Source organism: Phocoena phocoena, chromosome 15, assembly GCF_963924675.1.
Source record: "Phocoena phocoena chromosome 15, mPhoPho1.1, whole genome shotgun sequence".
NCBI lineage: Eukaryota > Metazoa > Chordata > Mammalia > Artiodactyla > Phocoenidae > Phocoena > Phocoena phocoena.
The window spans coordinates 10,251,245-10,266,732 of record NC_089233.1 but is presented as its reverse complement, the minus strand read 5'-3'; the positions used below and the strand labels follow the sequence as shown (position 1 = coordinate 10,266,732).

At 43.5% G+C, this 15,488-nt stretch overlaps 1 protein-coding gene across 1 annotated transcript in view; it reads right to left on the bottom strand.

Moving 5' to 3' along the window:
• RCC1L (RCC1 like) overlaps positions 1 to 14,501 on the bottom strand; it is a 33,398-nt gene extending 18,897 nt beyond the window's left edge. Inside the window, exons 1-5 of the mRNA XM_065892797.1 lie at positions 14,152 to 14,501; positions 3,915 to 4,044; positions 1,658 to 1,786; positions 739 to 805; positions 144 to 195 (exon numbers count right to left, since the gene is read on the bottom strand). Coding sequence (XP_065748869.1) covers positions 144 to 195; positions 739 to 805; positions 1,658 to 1,786; positions 3,915 to 4,044; positions 14,152 to 14,466 — 693 coding nt within the window. The 5' untranslated portion in view covers positions 14,467 to 14,501. The remainder of the gene's footprint in view (positions 1 to 143; positions 196 to 738; positions 806 to 1,657; positions 1,787 to 3,914; positions 4,045 to 14,151) is intronic.
• Between the last annotated feature and the right edge of the window lie 987 nt (positions 14,502 to 15,488).

Below are 15,488 nucleotides of genomic sequence, written 5' to 3'. Positions count from 1 at the left end.
TAGTAGGCAGGCAATATTTACTAAAATAATTTATTAATTCAGAAAATCCCCCTAACAATTTGCCATCACCTCACACCCAACTTCCACCCTTTCAAAATCACCCCCCGGGGTGGGACCAGTGGTTCTCAGCCCACGTCTCTTACCTGGACCACCTGTCCATCGAAGTCCTGCATCCTATGGACTTTGTGACTTTCACTACAGCCAGGAGCAATTTGGGGAGAACCAAAAGATATGGTCATGATAAGCACTGTGCGATTCTGGCCCCTCCCGTCACCCCAACTAGCAACCTCCCCACACACATAGCAACGTTAGGGAAACTCTCAAGGTCAAATATAAGGAAGAGGCAGGTCTGGGCATGAAAGGAAAATGAAACAAAATCCTTTGGTGATTTTAATATGCTGCAGATTTCTGACTGGTGTTTAGACCTACCAGCATAATGTGAGGAACTAGAGGGAAATTTTTTTAAAGACAAGAGGAATTTTTAAGTTAATCAATTTGGTGAAAATAACAAACAAAATCAAAGAAGTTCCACACATCACAGTCAATGCTCACACGCCCTCCCTCCCACCTGCACCGGAAAGATACTCTCCACAGCCTTCCAGTGAGTTCTCACTGCTCCTCTCCAGCATGAGGAACCTCGAGTTTCACTGCTCTGTGGGTCCATCACATCATAATCACTCAGGGGGTGTTTAATGCTTGACACAATTTGGAGAAGGGGTAGTCCTTTCGGGAACTCACCTGTAAACTTCATTTTCGACCACTTTTCTTCCACACTGCCCGTAAGAATTGTTCCCCATGCTGAAGACTACAGGATAACACCGCCAATTAAATCAGCTCTGCAGGTTCATGGAACCCTCAAATGTCAGGACCGGAAGGGGGTCTCAAAAGTGGCCCTATTCTGACCACTCACCCTAGCTGCCCCTTGGCTTCCTTCTCCAACATTCCCAGCCTCTGCAGGCACCCGCCACAGGTGTGCTGGGGTCCAGGCTGGCCGCGAAGGCCTGGGCCACTGTTGCCGTGCCTTCCGTCTCCCCACCCGGGCCCTGGTTGCGCTTCTCAGGAATTCCACAGTGTGAGGCGAGCACACTCCATGAAAGGCCTCAGCAGCCCCCATTCCCTGTACCTGTCACTAGGCTGCCCTCAATGCCAAGCCCCCTCTTGAAAGAGTTCCTAACACCACCTTTGCCTTTTCCTACAAAGCACACTTAGCCAAAAAAAATGAAATTTGCAAACGTTAGTCAAGTTGACCTTCCCCTGGAAACAACCGCTCTTCTAGAGAGCGCCGGGGTGAGCCAGGAGCCTGGACCATGGAAGCCCCCCACCTGGAAGCAGTGTGAGCAAACAGGCTGCTTTCAGTACAAGGGAAAAAGCCGTCTACACGCATGGTCGGCTTGGTGGCTCCATGGCTAAGGAGCAGGGGGCCAAAATAGGGCTGCCTGCTGTGCGCCATCACACTTATAAATACCTGAGATTTTCCAAGAACCACAGAGGGCAGAGAACACGGAAGAGTTAGCAAGGGCTGCCCAACACAGCTCTCCTGAAACCATCCTACTGACTTGCTTGGGAAATGCCAACAGCTTCACTAACTAGATGTGGCTCAACTGAACGAGCCGCTTCAGGCCCAACAGCAGAAAAGCGGTCCCCACTCTCCCATCACCTCCTTCGCTGTCTGTCAGAACCAGAGAGTGGGCTCTGCCGCAGGAGACTTGCAGCACCTGCGTCTCCTGAGGTCTGTCCAGTGGCAGTGGGACGGGCGAGGGCTCCAAAACATACTCATATCCCCTCGCTGAAACGAAAAGGACAAGGTGCACATACATTACACTGCCTGAGAGACTACATTAGTGGCAGAGCTAAGACGAGAACTCCAGCCCCACTCCCAGCCCTTGGCCTCCATCATATGCTGCGTTATTGAAAAGCAGACTTATTAAAGAAATCTCTTCCCATGTCGTTTAACACCTTCTGGATTTTTTTTTCACACCCCCTGCAGTGGAAGGGCAGAGTCACAACCACTGGACCACCAGGAAAGTGCCACCTTCTGGATTTTTAAAGAAAGGAAAAGCATTTTCTTCCTGCAATACCCACTAGAATTTCTAGTAAAGTGAAGAACAGCATATACAGTACGATACCACTTAGATTAAAAGGAAGTAAAAAGAATACATAGATGCATGTGCTTGCATATACATAAAATCTCTCTAGAAACTGTTGACACAGGTTGTCTTCAGGGAGAAAAACTGTGTGGCTGGGAGGACAGAGGTGGAAAGCAGACTTTTCTCCATATATTTAACTGCGTCTTTAGGATTCTGAGGTATGCAAGTATGTTATCTATTTTAAAAAGAAAATTTTAATATTTAAATAAGCAAGAAAGGGGGAAGTGTTTTAGAAGGCACTCTAAAGAACGTTATTGCTCTTCATAATCCTACTGGAGAAGCCAGAATGGTCTATATAGGGAATTCCTATGGTAGGTTTTAAACAATGAGCTTTGGAATATTTATAATGGAGGCTGGAGTTAATGAGAATAACTGCAAATACACTGGTTCTCAACCCACTCCCCACTAATGACCCCTCTCTTTTCTCCTATGAACCTCATGTTTTTAAACATTCTGTCCTGGGGACTTCCCTGGCGTTCCAGTGGTTAAGACTCCGTGCTTCCACTGCAGGGGGCGCAGGTTCGACCCCTGGCTGGGGATCTAAGATCCCTCACGCAGCATGGCGCAGCCAAAAAATTTAAAAATTAAAAAAATGAAAACATTTTGTCTACCAAATATATGGCCTTATTATTATAGTTGCCTGTCAGTATTTTTTTTTTTTTTTTTTTTTTTGCAGTATGTGGGCCTCTCACTGTTGTGGCCCCTCCCGTTGCGGAGCACAGGCTCTGGACGCGCAGGCTCAGCAGCCATGGCTCACGGGCCCAGAAGCTCCACGGCATGTGGGATCTTCCTGGACCGGGGCACGGACCCGCGTCCCCTACATCGGCAGGCGGACTCTCAACCACTGCGCCACCAGGGAAGCCCCACCTGTTAGCATTTTTAGTGACTGATATAATTTTCAAACAGAGCTTTTGATCAGCATGAAATAACAAATTTATCACAATAAGATGATGTAATTCTAAGCAAAACCAAAGATGCTGGACAATGCTGTTAGTGTATAGAGCCTTATTAGCTGCAAAAATACAGTACTTTAAAATACTAAAACGTTACATCTCCTATTACTATCTTCACTGACCCCCTAAGGGCCTGGGAAGCAGTAAATACATAAATTTAAAGGGAATCTGAAGTGTTACAGCTCCTTTTTAAAATAAATAAATAAATAATAAATAAATAAATGGAATCTGGCTCCACATCCAACTACCAATTGACAGGAAATATAGAGGACAGAGGATCATGTTAAACAGTACCACAGGGATGCATTCAGCAAACTCCAGACTGGAAACTTCTACAGGATAATCAACATGATTTCTTCAATAAATAAATATCAAGGAGAAAAAGACTGACACAAACTCAAAAGTCTTTTAAAAGTCTTATCAGCCAGGGCTTCCCTGGTTGTGCAGTGGTTAAGAATCTGCCTGCCAATGCAGGGGACACGGGTTCAAGCCCTGGTCCAGGAAGATCCCACATGTTGCAGAGCAACAAAGCCCATGTGCCACAACTCCTGAGCCTGCACTCCAGAGCCCGCAAGCCACAACTCCTGAAGCCCGGGCACCTAGAGCCCGTGCTCTGCAACATGAGAAGCCACCGCAATGAGAAGCCCGCACAACACAACAAAGAGTAGCCCCCACTCACCGCAACTAGAGAGAGCCCACACAGAGCAACGAAGACCCAAAAATAAATAAATAAAATAAATACATTAGAAAAAAAATCAAAGCGTGCTTTTTCAGACCAATCACAGCAGAGAGAAACCAAGATGAGAACGCTCACTTTTATCTTTCCGGCTCCTGTGAAATCCAAGCTGGGAATCTTTGTTGAGTCCCATACCCCAAACTTTTGTAACATCCTTGGTTTTAGAGGACAGCAATGTGAATCCATAACCACAGGCAGCAGATGAAATCTGAAAAAAAATTCCATAAAGCATTGACTGATTTGTGACATCAAGTTTTCCCAGCAATAAATGGCAGGCTGTTTATCCATTCCAAGAACACACACTATTACTATAGCAACTAACATTTATTGGACGTTTACTATGTGTTAAGGGCTTGATATGTACTATTTCGTTTAATCTTCACAATCACCCAATGGTCTAAGTACCAAATCATCCCCATTCACCAAGACACAGTCTCGCAGAGTAGTTAAGTTGAAGACTACCTTATTTTGAATCCTGGCAAGACCACAGGGTTTACAACTGGTAGACCCTTACCAGCTGTGTGACCTGAGACAGACTGCTTAACTTCTGTGTCTGTTTCCCTCTATTATAAAAGAGATAACAACAGTGTCTCTCTTACTGGGTAGCTGTGAGGACTAAATGAGTTAACATAGTTAAAACCCTTAAAGTAGGGACTTCCCTGGTGGTCCAGCAGCTAAGACTCAGTGTTCCCAATGCAGAGGGCCTGGGTTCAAGCCCTGGTCAGAGAACTAGATCCCACATGCCGCAACAAAGATCCCATACACTGCAGTGAAGATCCCACATGCCACAACTGAGACCCAGGGCAGCCAAATAGATAAATAAATAAATATTTTTTTTAAAAAAACCTTAAATAGTACCTGACCTAATGTAAGAGCTATATAAAGTATTTATTATTAGTGGTGGTGGTAGTAGTAGTATTTGGTAGATAAGGAAATCAAGCCTCCTAGAAGATTAAGTAGCTTGCCTAATACAGTCTCACAGCTAATAAGTGGAGGCTGTCTGATTGCAGAGTGCATGTTCTTAACCCTTATGCTACACTGTTATACTCTCAAACCACCACTGCCATGAAGAAGAATTAGTATTACAGCTACCGTGAATATAACACATTGACAGGGCCAGTGTGTTTGCTGGGTGTTTTACCCACACTGTTATCAATCCCCACATTCACTGATCAGATGAGGAAACTGAGGCTTCAGTGGGGCTGGAAGCACACCAAAGGCAGCCTGGTTTTAGGGTCAACCCCCTTTCCATAATACCCAGAGTGGCCTGAGGCAGTCCTGGTTTACACCTGATGTCCCAAGGTTCACTCTCAAGCAAATGATGACAAATTACATGGTCACCCTGATGATTCCCCACTATCTCTTGGTTGTTTACAGTTTACCAAAGGCATATGTAGTCCGTCTCAGAGACTACATGTAAATCTAACCTAATCCTGATGAAAATGCCAGCTTTCCACTGATAATGAACAAACGTGAGATTTTTCTTTTTTTTTAACTCCAGCATTTCTTGAAGAAAGCGAGCTAAATACTTCTTTTAAATTTGATGACTTGTTTAATCAAGTCATCCAAAAGTTATATATCCCTCCTTCTGTCTTGTGACATTTTCCCTCGTAACATTCACATGGAAGGTACATACATGTACACTTGTATTAGGAAACAAACAAACAAAAAAACCCTCAGTTCTCCAGCCTTCTGGAATGGCTCTACCTCCACAGAAATGACCCACTGGGGAGGGAGGAGCCAGCCCCTGACCACACAGCAGGAAACATTAAAAAGTGAGTCCAAAACTGACGCCCAGCACACTACGATTATTCTCATCTGTTTACTCAACATTCAACAAATATTTGGGAAGCGCCTACTGTATTATTAAATCTGCTAATATGTGAAAAGGCTTTGAACAATACCTGACACAGAGTCAGCATTAAGCAATGTTTTTTACAATAATATGCTAGAAGGGGACTTTCCAACTATGGTGGTGTGAAGAGGTTAGTGAATCTCTCCCCAAACAACAAGTATAAAACTGGAGAAAACTGCAAAAAACAAACCCACAACCATTTCAGGGCTCCGGAAGTCAATCAAAGGCAAGTAAATGGAGAAGTTACTCATGAAGGGATGCTAGAACTACAGGCAAGAATATCAGGGCTTTGTAGACCTCTTGTCCTGGGCTGCTCTATCTACCGCAGCTCAGGCAGCACAGAAGTTAGAAAAGGGCAGAGCTGGCCATGAAAACCATCAGCTTTGTTACCAGAAAGGACAAACTTAATTTGGGGTAGAAGGTGAAAAGTCATGCTCCACAGCAAACTCAGCAGGAAACAAACAAGGAAGATCCACAACTCAGCGAGCCTGAGGTTGCAATCCTGACTAGGGTAAGAGGAGAGGCAGACCAGCCAGAAATTATTGGGAAGATCCTAGAAATGAGAGAGCCATGGAAGGCTCTCCACACAAGCATGGTTGACTGGGAAACTGTACAAAGGAGCTCCTAGCGGAAAGAAAAGCTAAGGCAGACTTGAGATCAGGCTCAACTTTCAACGTGGTCCCCAAACCACACACAGAATCAAAAGTGAAGGAGAGAAACCTTATAAGCTCAAGGTGTCTGAGCACAGCCTCTGCCCAACTCACTGGCTGACCACAAAGGTATGCAGATAAGGACAACCCCGAAGAAGCCTGGCTAAAAAAAAAAAAAAAAAACGCAGTGCGGGGAGGGGAAGGGAAGGGAGCTAGGATGGGGAACAAAACAAAAACCCCAAGCAAAGACACTGGTGTCAGTGGCCATGCAGAGCAGAGGAGACTGACTCCCTAAATTACAGAAAAGTTACCCCACCTCCAAAAAAAACAAAGAACTCAAGGAAGATAATATCAGAATCCAAAGTTGTTATAACCAAAAGCCCAGTTTTCAATAAACAAGTACAAGACATGCAAAGAAAGTGTGACCTATATTGAGGGAGGAAAGCAGCCAAGAGAAACTAAATGGACCAAGATGTTGGATTTGTGAACTACTGTTTGAACTATCATTCAAAGAATATTTTAAAATCATATTTAAAGAACTAAAGAAAAATATGACAACAATGGCCCAACAAATATGGAATTTGAATACAGAAATAAAAACATTAAAAGCCTAAATGGAAATTCTAGAGTTGTAAAGTATAATAACCAAATTTTAAAATTCACTATATAGGCTCAACAGCACATTTGAGATGGCAGAAGAAAGAATCAGTTAAGTTGAAAAAAATATCAATAGAAATTATTCATTCTGAAGAACAGGAAAAAAAAGAAACATTGGGGAAAAAAAGAATAGTGCCTCAGAGATCTGAAACATAACATTAAGTATATCAACACCTACATAACAAGAGTTCCAGAAGGGCAAGAGAGAAAGAAAGAAGCAGAAAAAAATACTCAAGTAATGGCAGAAAACGTACCAAATTTTATTTAAAAACCCATAAGTTTCACAGATTAAACTTGCTCAACAAATCACAGTTAAACTTTTGAAATACAAACAGAAAATTTTGAAAGCATCAAAAGAAAATGGATTCATCAAGTACAAGGGAACAACAATAAGATTAACAGTTAATTTCTCATTAGAAACAATGGAGACCAGAGTAGAAGGACACACTCAAAGTGCTGAAGGACAAAAACTGTCAACCAAGAATTCTATATCCAGCAAAACTATCGTTTAAAAAAAATATGCAGATGAAATAAAGACATTCCCAAAGACTGAGAGAATTCACTGCTAGCAGACCTGCTTTAAGAAGTACTAAGAGGGCTTCCCTGGTGGCTCAGTGGTTAAGAATCCACCTGCCTATGCAGGGGGCACGGGTTTGAGCCCTGGTCTGGGAAGATCCCACATGCCGCAGCGCAACTAAGACCGTGAGCCACAACTACTGAGCCCGTGTGCCACAACTACTGAGCCTGTGCTCTAGAGCCCGTGCTCCACAACAAGAGAAGCCACCTCAATGAGAAGCCCGCGCACTGCAGCGAAGAGTAGCCCCTGCTCTCCGCAACTAGAGAAAGCCCGCGCACAGCAACGAAGACCTAATACAGCCAAAAATAAATAAATAAAATAAATAAATTTTAAAAAAAAACAGAAGTACTAAGAAATTCTTCTGGCTAAAAGGAAATGACAGCAGATGGTAACTGAAAGTCACAAGAAATGAAGAACATCAGTGGAAATAATTATAAAGATAAATATAAAACACTGCATAGGGCTTCCCTGGTGGCACAGCGGTTGAGAGTCCACCTGCCGATGCAGGGGACACGGGTTCGTGCCCCAGTCTGGGAAGATCCCACATGCGGCGGAGCGGCTGGGCCCGTGAGCCATGGCCGCTGAGCCTGCGCATCCAGAGCCTGTGCTCCGCAACGGGAGAGGCCCCAACAGTGAGAGGCCCGCGTACCGGAAAAAAAAGAAAAAAAAGAAAACTGCATAAAATAATAATTATAAAATTGTATTGTTGGGCTTAAAATGTATAAAGATGTAATATATATCACAATAACCACACAAAGGAGAGAAGAGGAAATGGGGCTATGTTGCAACAAAGTTGCTATAGTCTTTCAGAATTAGGTCACTATTAACCTAAAATAGATTATGATAAATTATATATTATAATCCCAAGACCAACCACTAAAAAAACAAAAACTCAAAAAACATATTAAAACACCAGACAAAGGAATTTAAAGGGTCCAACAGAAAAATACCTATTTAACACAAAAGAAGGCAGCAAAGGAAAAACCGACAAACAAAAAAGACATACAAAAACAAAGAGCGAAATGGCAGATGCAATCCAACCGTGTTAGTAATTACATTAAAAGGACATGGTGCTTCCCTGGTGGCGCAGTGGTTAAGAATCCGCCTGCCGATGCAGGGGACACGGGTTCGAGCCCTGGTCCGGGAAGATCCCACATACCGTGGAGCAACTAAGCCCATGCGCCACAACTACTGAGCCTGCGCTCTACAGCCCGCGAGGTACAACTACTGAAGCCCGTGCACCTAGAGCCCGTGCTCCGCAACAAGAGAAGCCACCGCAACGAGAAGCCTGCGCACCGCAATGAAGAGTAGCCCCCACTCACTGCAACTAGAGAAAAGCCCGCACGCAGCAACAAAGACCCAACACAGCCAAAAATAAAAAATAAATTAATTTTAAAAAAAGGACATGGATTGACAATCAAAAAATAGGCAGAAGCCCTAAACAGACATTTCTCCAAAGAAGACATACAGATGGCCAATGAGCACATGAAAAGATGCTCATCATCGCTAATTATTAGAGAAATGCAAATTTAAACTATTGATACAATGAGGTCACACTGGTGAGAATGGCTATCCTTAAAGAGTCTACAAATAATAAATGTTGGAGAGGGTGTGGAGAAAAGGGAACCCTCTTATACTGTTGGTGGGAATGTAAATTGGTGCAGCCATTATGGAAAACAGTATGAAGGTTCCTCAAAAAAAACTAAAAATAGAGTTGCCATATGATCCAGCAATCCCACTCCTGGGCATATACCTAGACAAAACTATAATTTGAAAAGATACATGCACCCCTATGTTCACAGCAGCACTATTCACAATAGCCAAGACATGGAAACAACCTAAATGTCCATCGACAGATGAACAGATAAAGAAGATGTGGTAAATATACACAAAGGAATATTCTCAACTATAAAAAAGAGTGAAATAATGCCATTTGCAGCAACATGGATGGACCTTGAGATTATCATACTAAGCAAAGTAAGTCAGAAAGAGAAAGACAAATACCATATGATATCACTTATATATGAACTCTAAAATATGACACAAATGAACTTATCTAGGAAAAAGAAACAGACTCACAGACATAGAGAACAGATTTGTTGTTGCCAGTTGGGGGGTTGGGGAGGGAAGGATTGGGAGTTTAGGATTAGTAAATGCAAACTAGTATATACAGGATGAATCAACAACAAGGTCCTACTGTATAGCACAAGGAACTATCTTCAATATCCTGTGATAAACCATAATGGAAAAAAATACGAAAAAGAATATAGGGGCTTCCCTGGTGGCACAGTGGTTAAGAATCCGCCTGCCCACTCTGGGGACATGGGTTCGAGCCCTGGTCCAGGAAGATCCCACATGCCACGGAGCAACTAAGCCCATGCGCCACAACTACTGAGCCTGCGCTCTGTAGCCCGCGAGCCACAACTACTGAAGCCCACGGGCCTAGAACCCGTGCTCCAAACACGAGAAGCCATCGCAGTGAGAAGCCCACGCACCGGGACGAAGAGCAGCCCCTGCTTGACACTAGAGAAAGCCTGCACGCAGCGACGAAGACAACACAGCCAAAAATAAACAAAATAAATTTATTTTTTTTAAAAGGATATATATGTATAACTGAGCCACTCTGTGCTGTACAGCAGTAATTAACACAACATTGTAAATCTACTATACTTCAATTTAAAAAAAAAGGACATGGATTTAGGGACATCAGTGAAAATGGTGGAGCAATAAGAACACTGACTAACATTCTCAGAAACAATTCTTTCAGAACTCTGGAAATTAACCAAGGACTTAAAGCAATCTGGGGAATGTTTACTTAAGAAAAGCAGCTGAATCTCAGAACAGCAAGCTTTGCAGCATTTTAACTCAACCTATTCCCATCCACCTCTTCTCAGCTCCTGAAAACCAACAGCTCACAATTATAGTGAAAACCAGCAGTCTGGAAGCCACTGGAGGAGGCAAAATGGGATTGGAGAAATTTCAAAGCCCCATTCCCAGGGAATTCTCATTTGATCTATCTAGTGGTTCCCTGTAAGACCCCAAGCACAAGGCTCTATTTTTCTGATCTGACCCAGATATCATCCAGGGTAAACAGCCTTTTCCCCAGGGATGTTTGTTGAAAACTGTCAGAGACCAATGATGAACACTGCAGCTGCCTAGATACTGGTGGATAACAGCTGGAGCAAACAACAGGTTAACCAAGAAGCTATCAACCAACTTGACCTTGACATCTATAGAACAATCCACCCAAACAACAACAGAATACACATACTTTTCAAACACACATGGAACATTCTCCAGGAGAGACCATATGCTAGGCTATAAAACAAAGTCACAATACATTTAAAAGGACTGAAATTAAAGTATGTTCTGTAACCACAACAGACTTAAATTGGATATCAATGAATAAAGAAATTAGGGAAAACATAAATATTTGGAAATTAAACACTTCCAAATAACTCATGGGTCAAAGAAGTAATCACATAGGAAATCGAAAAATAAGGTGAATAAAGATCAAAATACAACATAACAGAATTTATGGGCTGCAGCTAAACAGTGTTTAAAGAAAAAATTATAGCTATAAACACCTACATTACAAAAGAAGAAAGATCTCAACAATAGCCTAACCTTCCAGCAAAAGAAACTAGAAAAGAAAAGCAAACTAAACCCAAAGCAAGCAGAGGAATAAAATTATAAAAATTCAACTGGAAATCAATGAAACAGAAAACAGGAAAGCAATACCAAAAATTGAATTAAACTAAATGCTGGTTCTTTCAAAAGATTAACAAAGCTGACAAATCTTTAGCTAGACTGACCAAGGTAAAAAGAGAGAAAATATAAATTACCAAAATCAGCAATGAAAGAGGGGACATCACCAACCTGCCAACCCTACAGAAATTTAGATTATAAGCGAATACTATCAACAACTTATGCCAAAGAATTAGATAACTGGCACAAAACAGACAAATTCTCAGAAAGACACAAAGTACCAACGCTGACTCAAGAAGAAATACAAAATTTAATATACCTGTAACAAGTTTTTAAATACTGAATTAGTAATAAAAAAAAAAAAAAACTCTTCCTATAAAGAAAAGCCCAGGTCCAGATGACTTACTTCATTGGTGAACGCTACCAAACATTAAAACAAGAAATAATACCAATTCTTTACAAACCTTTCCAGAAACTCATTTTATGAGGCCAGTAATACCCTGATACCATAAGCAGACAAGGAGGACATCACAAGAAAAAAACAACAAAAAAGTCCTTAACAAAATATTAGCAACCAAATCCAGCAATGTACAAGAGGGATTATTCACCACAATTGAGTGGAATTTATCCTAGGAATGCAAGGCTGGTTTAATATCCAAAGATCAGTTAATGTAATATATCCAATTAATAGAATAAAAGACAAAAAAATACATGATCACAGAAACATAGAAAAATTGTTTGACAAAAATCGAATCCCTAGTCATGATTTTTTTAAAAAAGAAAAAGAAAAGAAAAACTCTGAACAAAGCAGGACAAAAAGGGAACTTCCTCAACTTGACAAAAGGTATCTATGAAAAACTTATAGCTAATGTCATAATTATAAGTGAAAGACTAAATACTATCTCCCTAATATCAGGAACAGGCAAGGATGTCACTTCAATCCACTGCTACACTGAAGGTTCTATCCAATGCAGTCAGGCAAGAAAAAGAAATCAAAAGTTTCAAACTGGAAATGAAGATGTAAAACTGTCTTTATTCACAGACAACCAGACAATACGATCCTGTATGTATAAAACCCTAAGGAATACACGAAAATCTATATAACTAATAAGCAAGGTCAGTAAAGTCACAAAATATTAAGTCAATATACAAAAACCAATTGTATTACTATGTAAAAGCAATTAACACTCCAAAAATGAACTTAAGAATACAATTCTATTCAAAAGAACATCAAAAAGAAAAAAACACTTAGGAATAAATTTAACAAAAGACGTGCAAGACTTGTATACTGAAAACTACAAAAACATAGTTGAAAGAAATTAAATTCCCAAGTAAATGGGGAGACATTGCATGTTTATAGATTGAAAGACTCAAAATTACTTAGATGGCATTTGTGCCCAAATTGATCTACAGATTCAGTGTAATCATTACCAAAATCCCAGCAGGTAGTTTTGCAGAAATTGACAAGCTAATATTAAAATTTGTATGGAAAAGCAAAAGACCCTGAAGAGCCAAAACTTAACATCTCCCAATTTAAAAACCAATTATAAAGCTACAGTAATCAAGAGGATAAACATATAGATCAATGGAACAGAACTGAGAGTTCAGAAATAAAGCCTTACATTTACCATCAACCGATTTTCACAAAGACGCCAAGACTATTCAATAAAATAAGGATAGTGTTTTCAACTAGTGACAGGACAATTGGATAGCCACATCCAAAAAACCCCTTTACCCCACACCATACACAAAAATCAATTCAAATGACTGTCTCACAGACATAAATATGAGAACTCAAACTATGAAGTTCCCAGACAAAAACAGAGGAAAATTATCTTTGTGATCTTGGGTTAGGCAAAGATTTCTTAGATATACCAAAAGTACAATCCACAGCAGAAAAACTGATCAACTGAACTTCATTAAAATTAAAACCTTTTTCTCTCCAAAGGACACTATTTAAAAAATAAAAAGAAAATCCATGGACTGGCAGAGAACATTTGCACATATCATATATGTGATAAAGTACCTATATCCAGAATACATAAATAATTCTCACAACTCAATATTAAGAAGTCAAACCCAACTTTTCATTCCTCTGGAGCTTAAATTCCCTGGCTCTCTCGATCTCCCCTTTTAGGGCAAAAGATCATTTGTTATCCTTGACAGAGAAGTCAGAAGCCAAACTGATCAAATCTGCTTCTTTTTCACCACCCACCAAGACGTCCACAACCACGCCGAGCAAGGACCTATCCTAAACATCCGTTTTTGCTTTTCTGGATGTTAGCTGCCGAGATAAGCCGCCCTCCGGTAGCTGTTCTTTGCTGCATCTTTTCAAATCTGAGTCAACTCAGGGGACTCCTGTGCAACCATTCCACTGTGTTTAGACCTTTCATCCTTCCTCTCATTCCTGTTACTGCTCCAGTTAACATTTCCTTTCCGAATTGTTCACCGACCCCAGCCGGCCCACGCTTTCTCTGACCTTTTGAAGTCGGCTTTCCTAACGGCAGAACTTCTGGGGTCTGATTGGCCCGAAGGCGAATCCCAAAGTACGAACACCTGACAACTGGGGGGCCGTGGGCCTGTCTCATAACTTCTCCGAGCCTCCCTTTCCTCCCCCGTAACTGCGGCAACAACCCCGACTCCCGAATGACGCGAGCCGGGCGCAACACCTGGCACGTTTCGGCCACTCGGTACATGCTGGCAGCGCCCTAACGCACTCCCCTCCGGCAGCCCGCTAGAGGGTCGTGCTCTCTTACGTTTGGCCACCCAGCGTCGCCAACCTCTCCGAGAGGGCCGAGTGCCTCGGGAGGCGCGGCCGAGACCGGAGGCCAGCACAGAGGGAGGAAGAGAGGGAGCCGAAGTCCTCACCTTTTGGTCCAGCTCCAGGCGGTAGGGCACGGCCTGGATCCTGCGGCGCGGCCGCGAGCCGGCGCGGGGCTGGGGCCCGGAGCCGGGCAGCACGAAGGTGGGCACGCCCAGCGCCCCGGAGAAGCTGAAGCCCCACACGAAAATACGGTCGGCGCGGGTCGCGCGCTCGCCCACGTACTGGAACACGGGCGCGTCCGCCTCGGCCTCCGCCGTCTCGCGCCGGCTCCGTGAGCGCCCGGCCGCCGTCCAGTGTCCGCGCCACGGCCCCGGCCCGCTCAGCCGGCGCCCCAGCCGAGGCCCCGCCGCAAGCGCCATCCTCCGCTACACGCCTCAGCCGTTCTTGGGCGCCGCCATATTGGCGACCTTTGACCTCACCCGGCGGAAGAGCCTGCGGCCACGTTTACTATTGGCTGAAAGCAAAGGCCTTGAGGTCAGCCAATGGCTCAGGGAGGCTGGAGGGCTGGGCTGGACAGGGCGGAGCCTGGTATCGCCCGTTCCTGAGTGACTCGACCTAGAGGACCCGTCCCGGCCCTACCGACATAGTGCGCGACCTTTCTCCGAGCTCCGGCAGCCGGCCTGAACTCACTCGCCTTCCCGCAGAGCGCGTGTTTGCTGAGCACCTTCCCGGCTCTGGTGGGCGCTCTCATTTTGCAAAGGCCCTTTGCTTTCTGGTAATCAGCAGGAGTAAAATTTAAGAGGTTGCCCACTCTGCGCGACTCCAGCGTAGTGCTCTCCCCTATCCTCTGTCCGACACCTTTTACCTGGCCCTGTTGCCTCTGTTTCCGCTCCCACGCCGCTCAGTCGGCGCTCCAGCCACAGAGAGCTCCCTGCTGTCTTCGACAGTGCATCCTCCTCCCAGCGTCACCTCGCCCCTCAGCCCATCACTCCACTTAAGGCAGGTGGCTCTACTTGTAATTTCTGAATCCCAGGGATGTTTCAGGCCTTCCTTTGCACACAGCGCCTTGAATGCCCTTCCCACTGCCCTCTTCTCCCTGCAGGTGTCTAGCAAACTCCTACTCGCCTTCTAACATCCAGCTGGAGCACCTCCTTTGAAGTTCCACGAAGGCAGGAACTTCATTCACATTGTCCTCACCAGTTTTGTACTAGAATTTAGCATGCAGCCAGGAACAAGGCATGCCCTCATGAATGATTTGCGAGTCTGGGGACCTGGGTTCCTGTCCTGGCTCTGCTATTGACTTGTCCCGTGATGTTGGGAAGTTGTCTCCCTTCTCTGGATCTCACCTCTAAAATGAGGAGATATTTTTAAAAAATCAATACATGAAAGGAATTTTTGAACGTCATGGCCTGTAGGATCTCTTGCAGCCCATTATGATCTA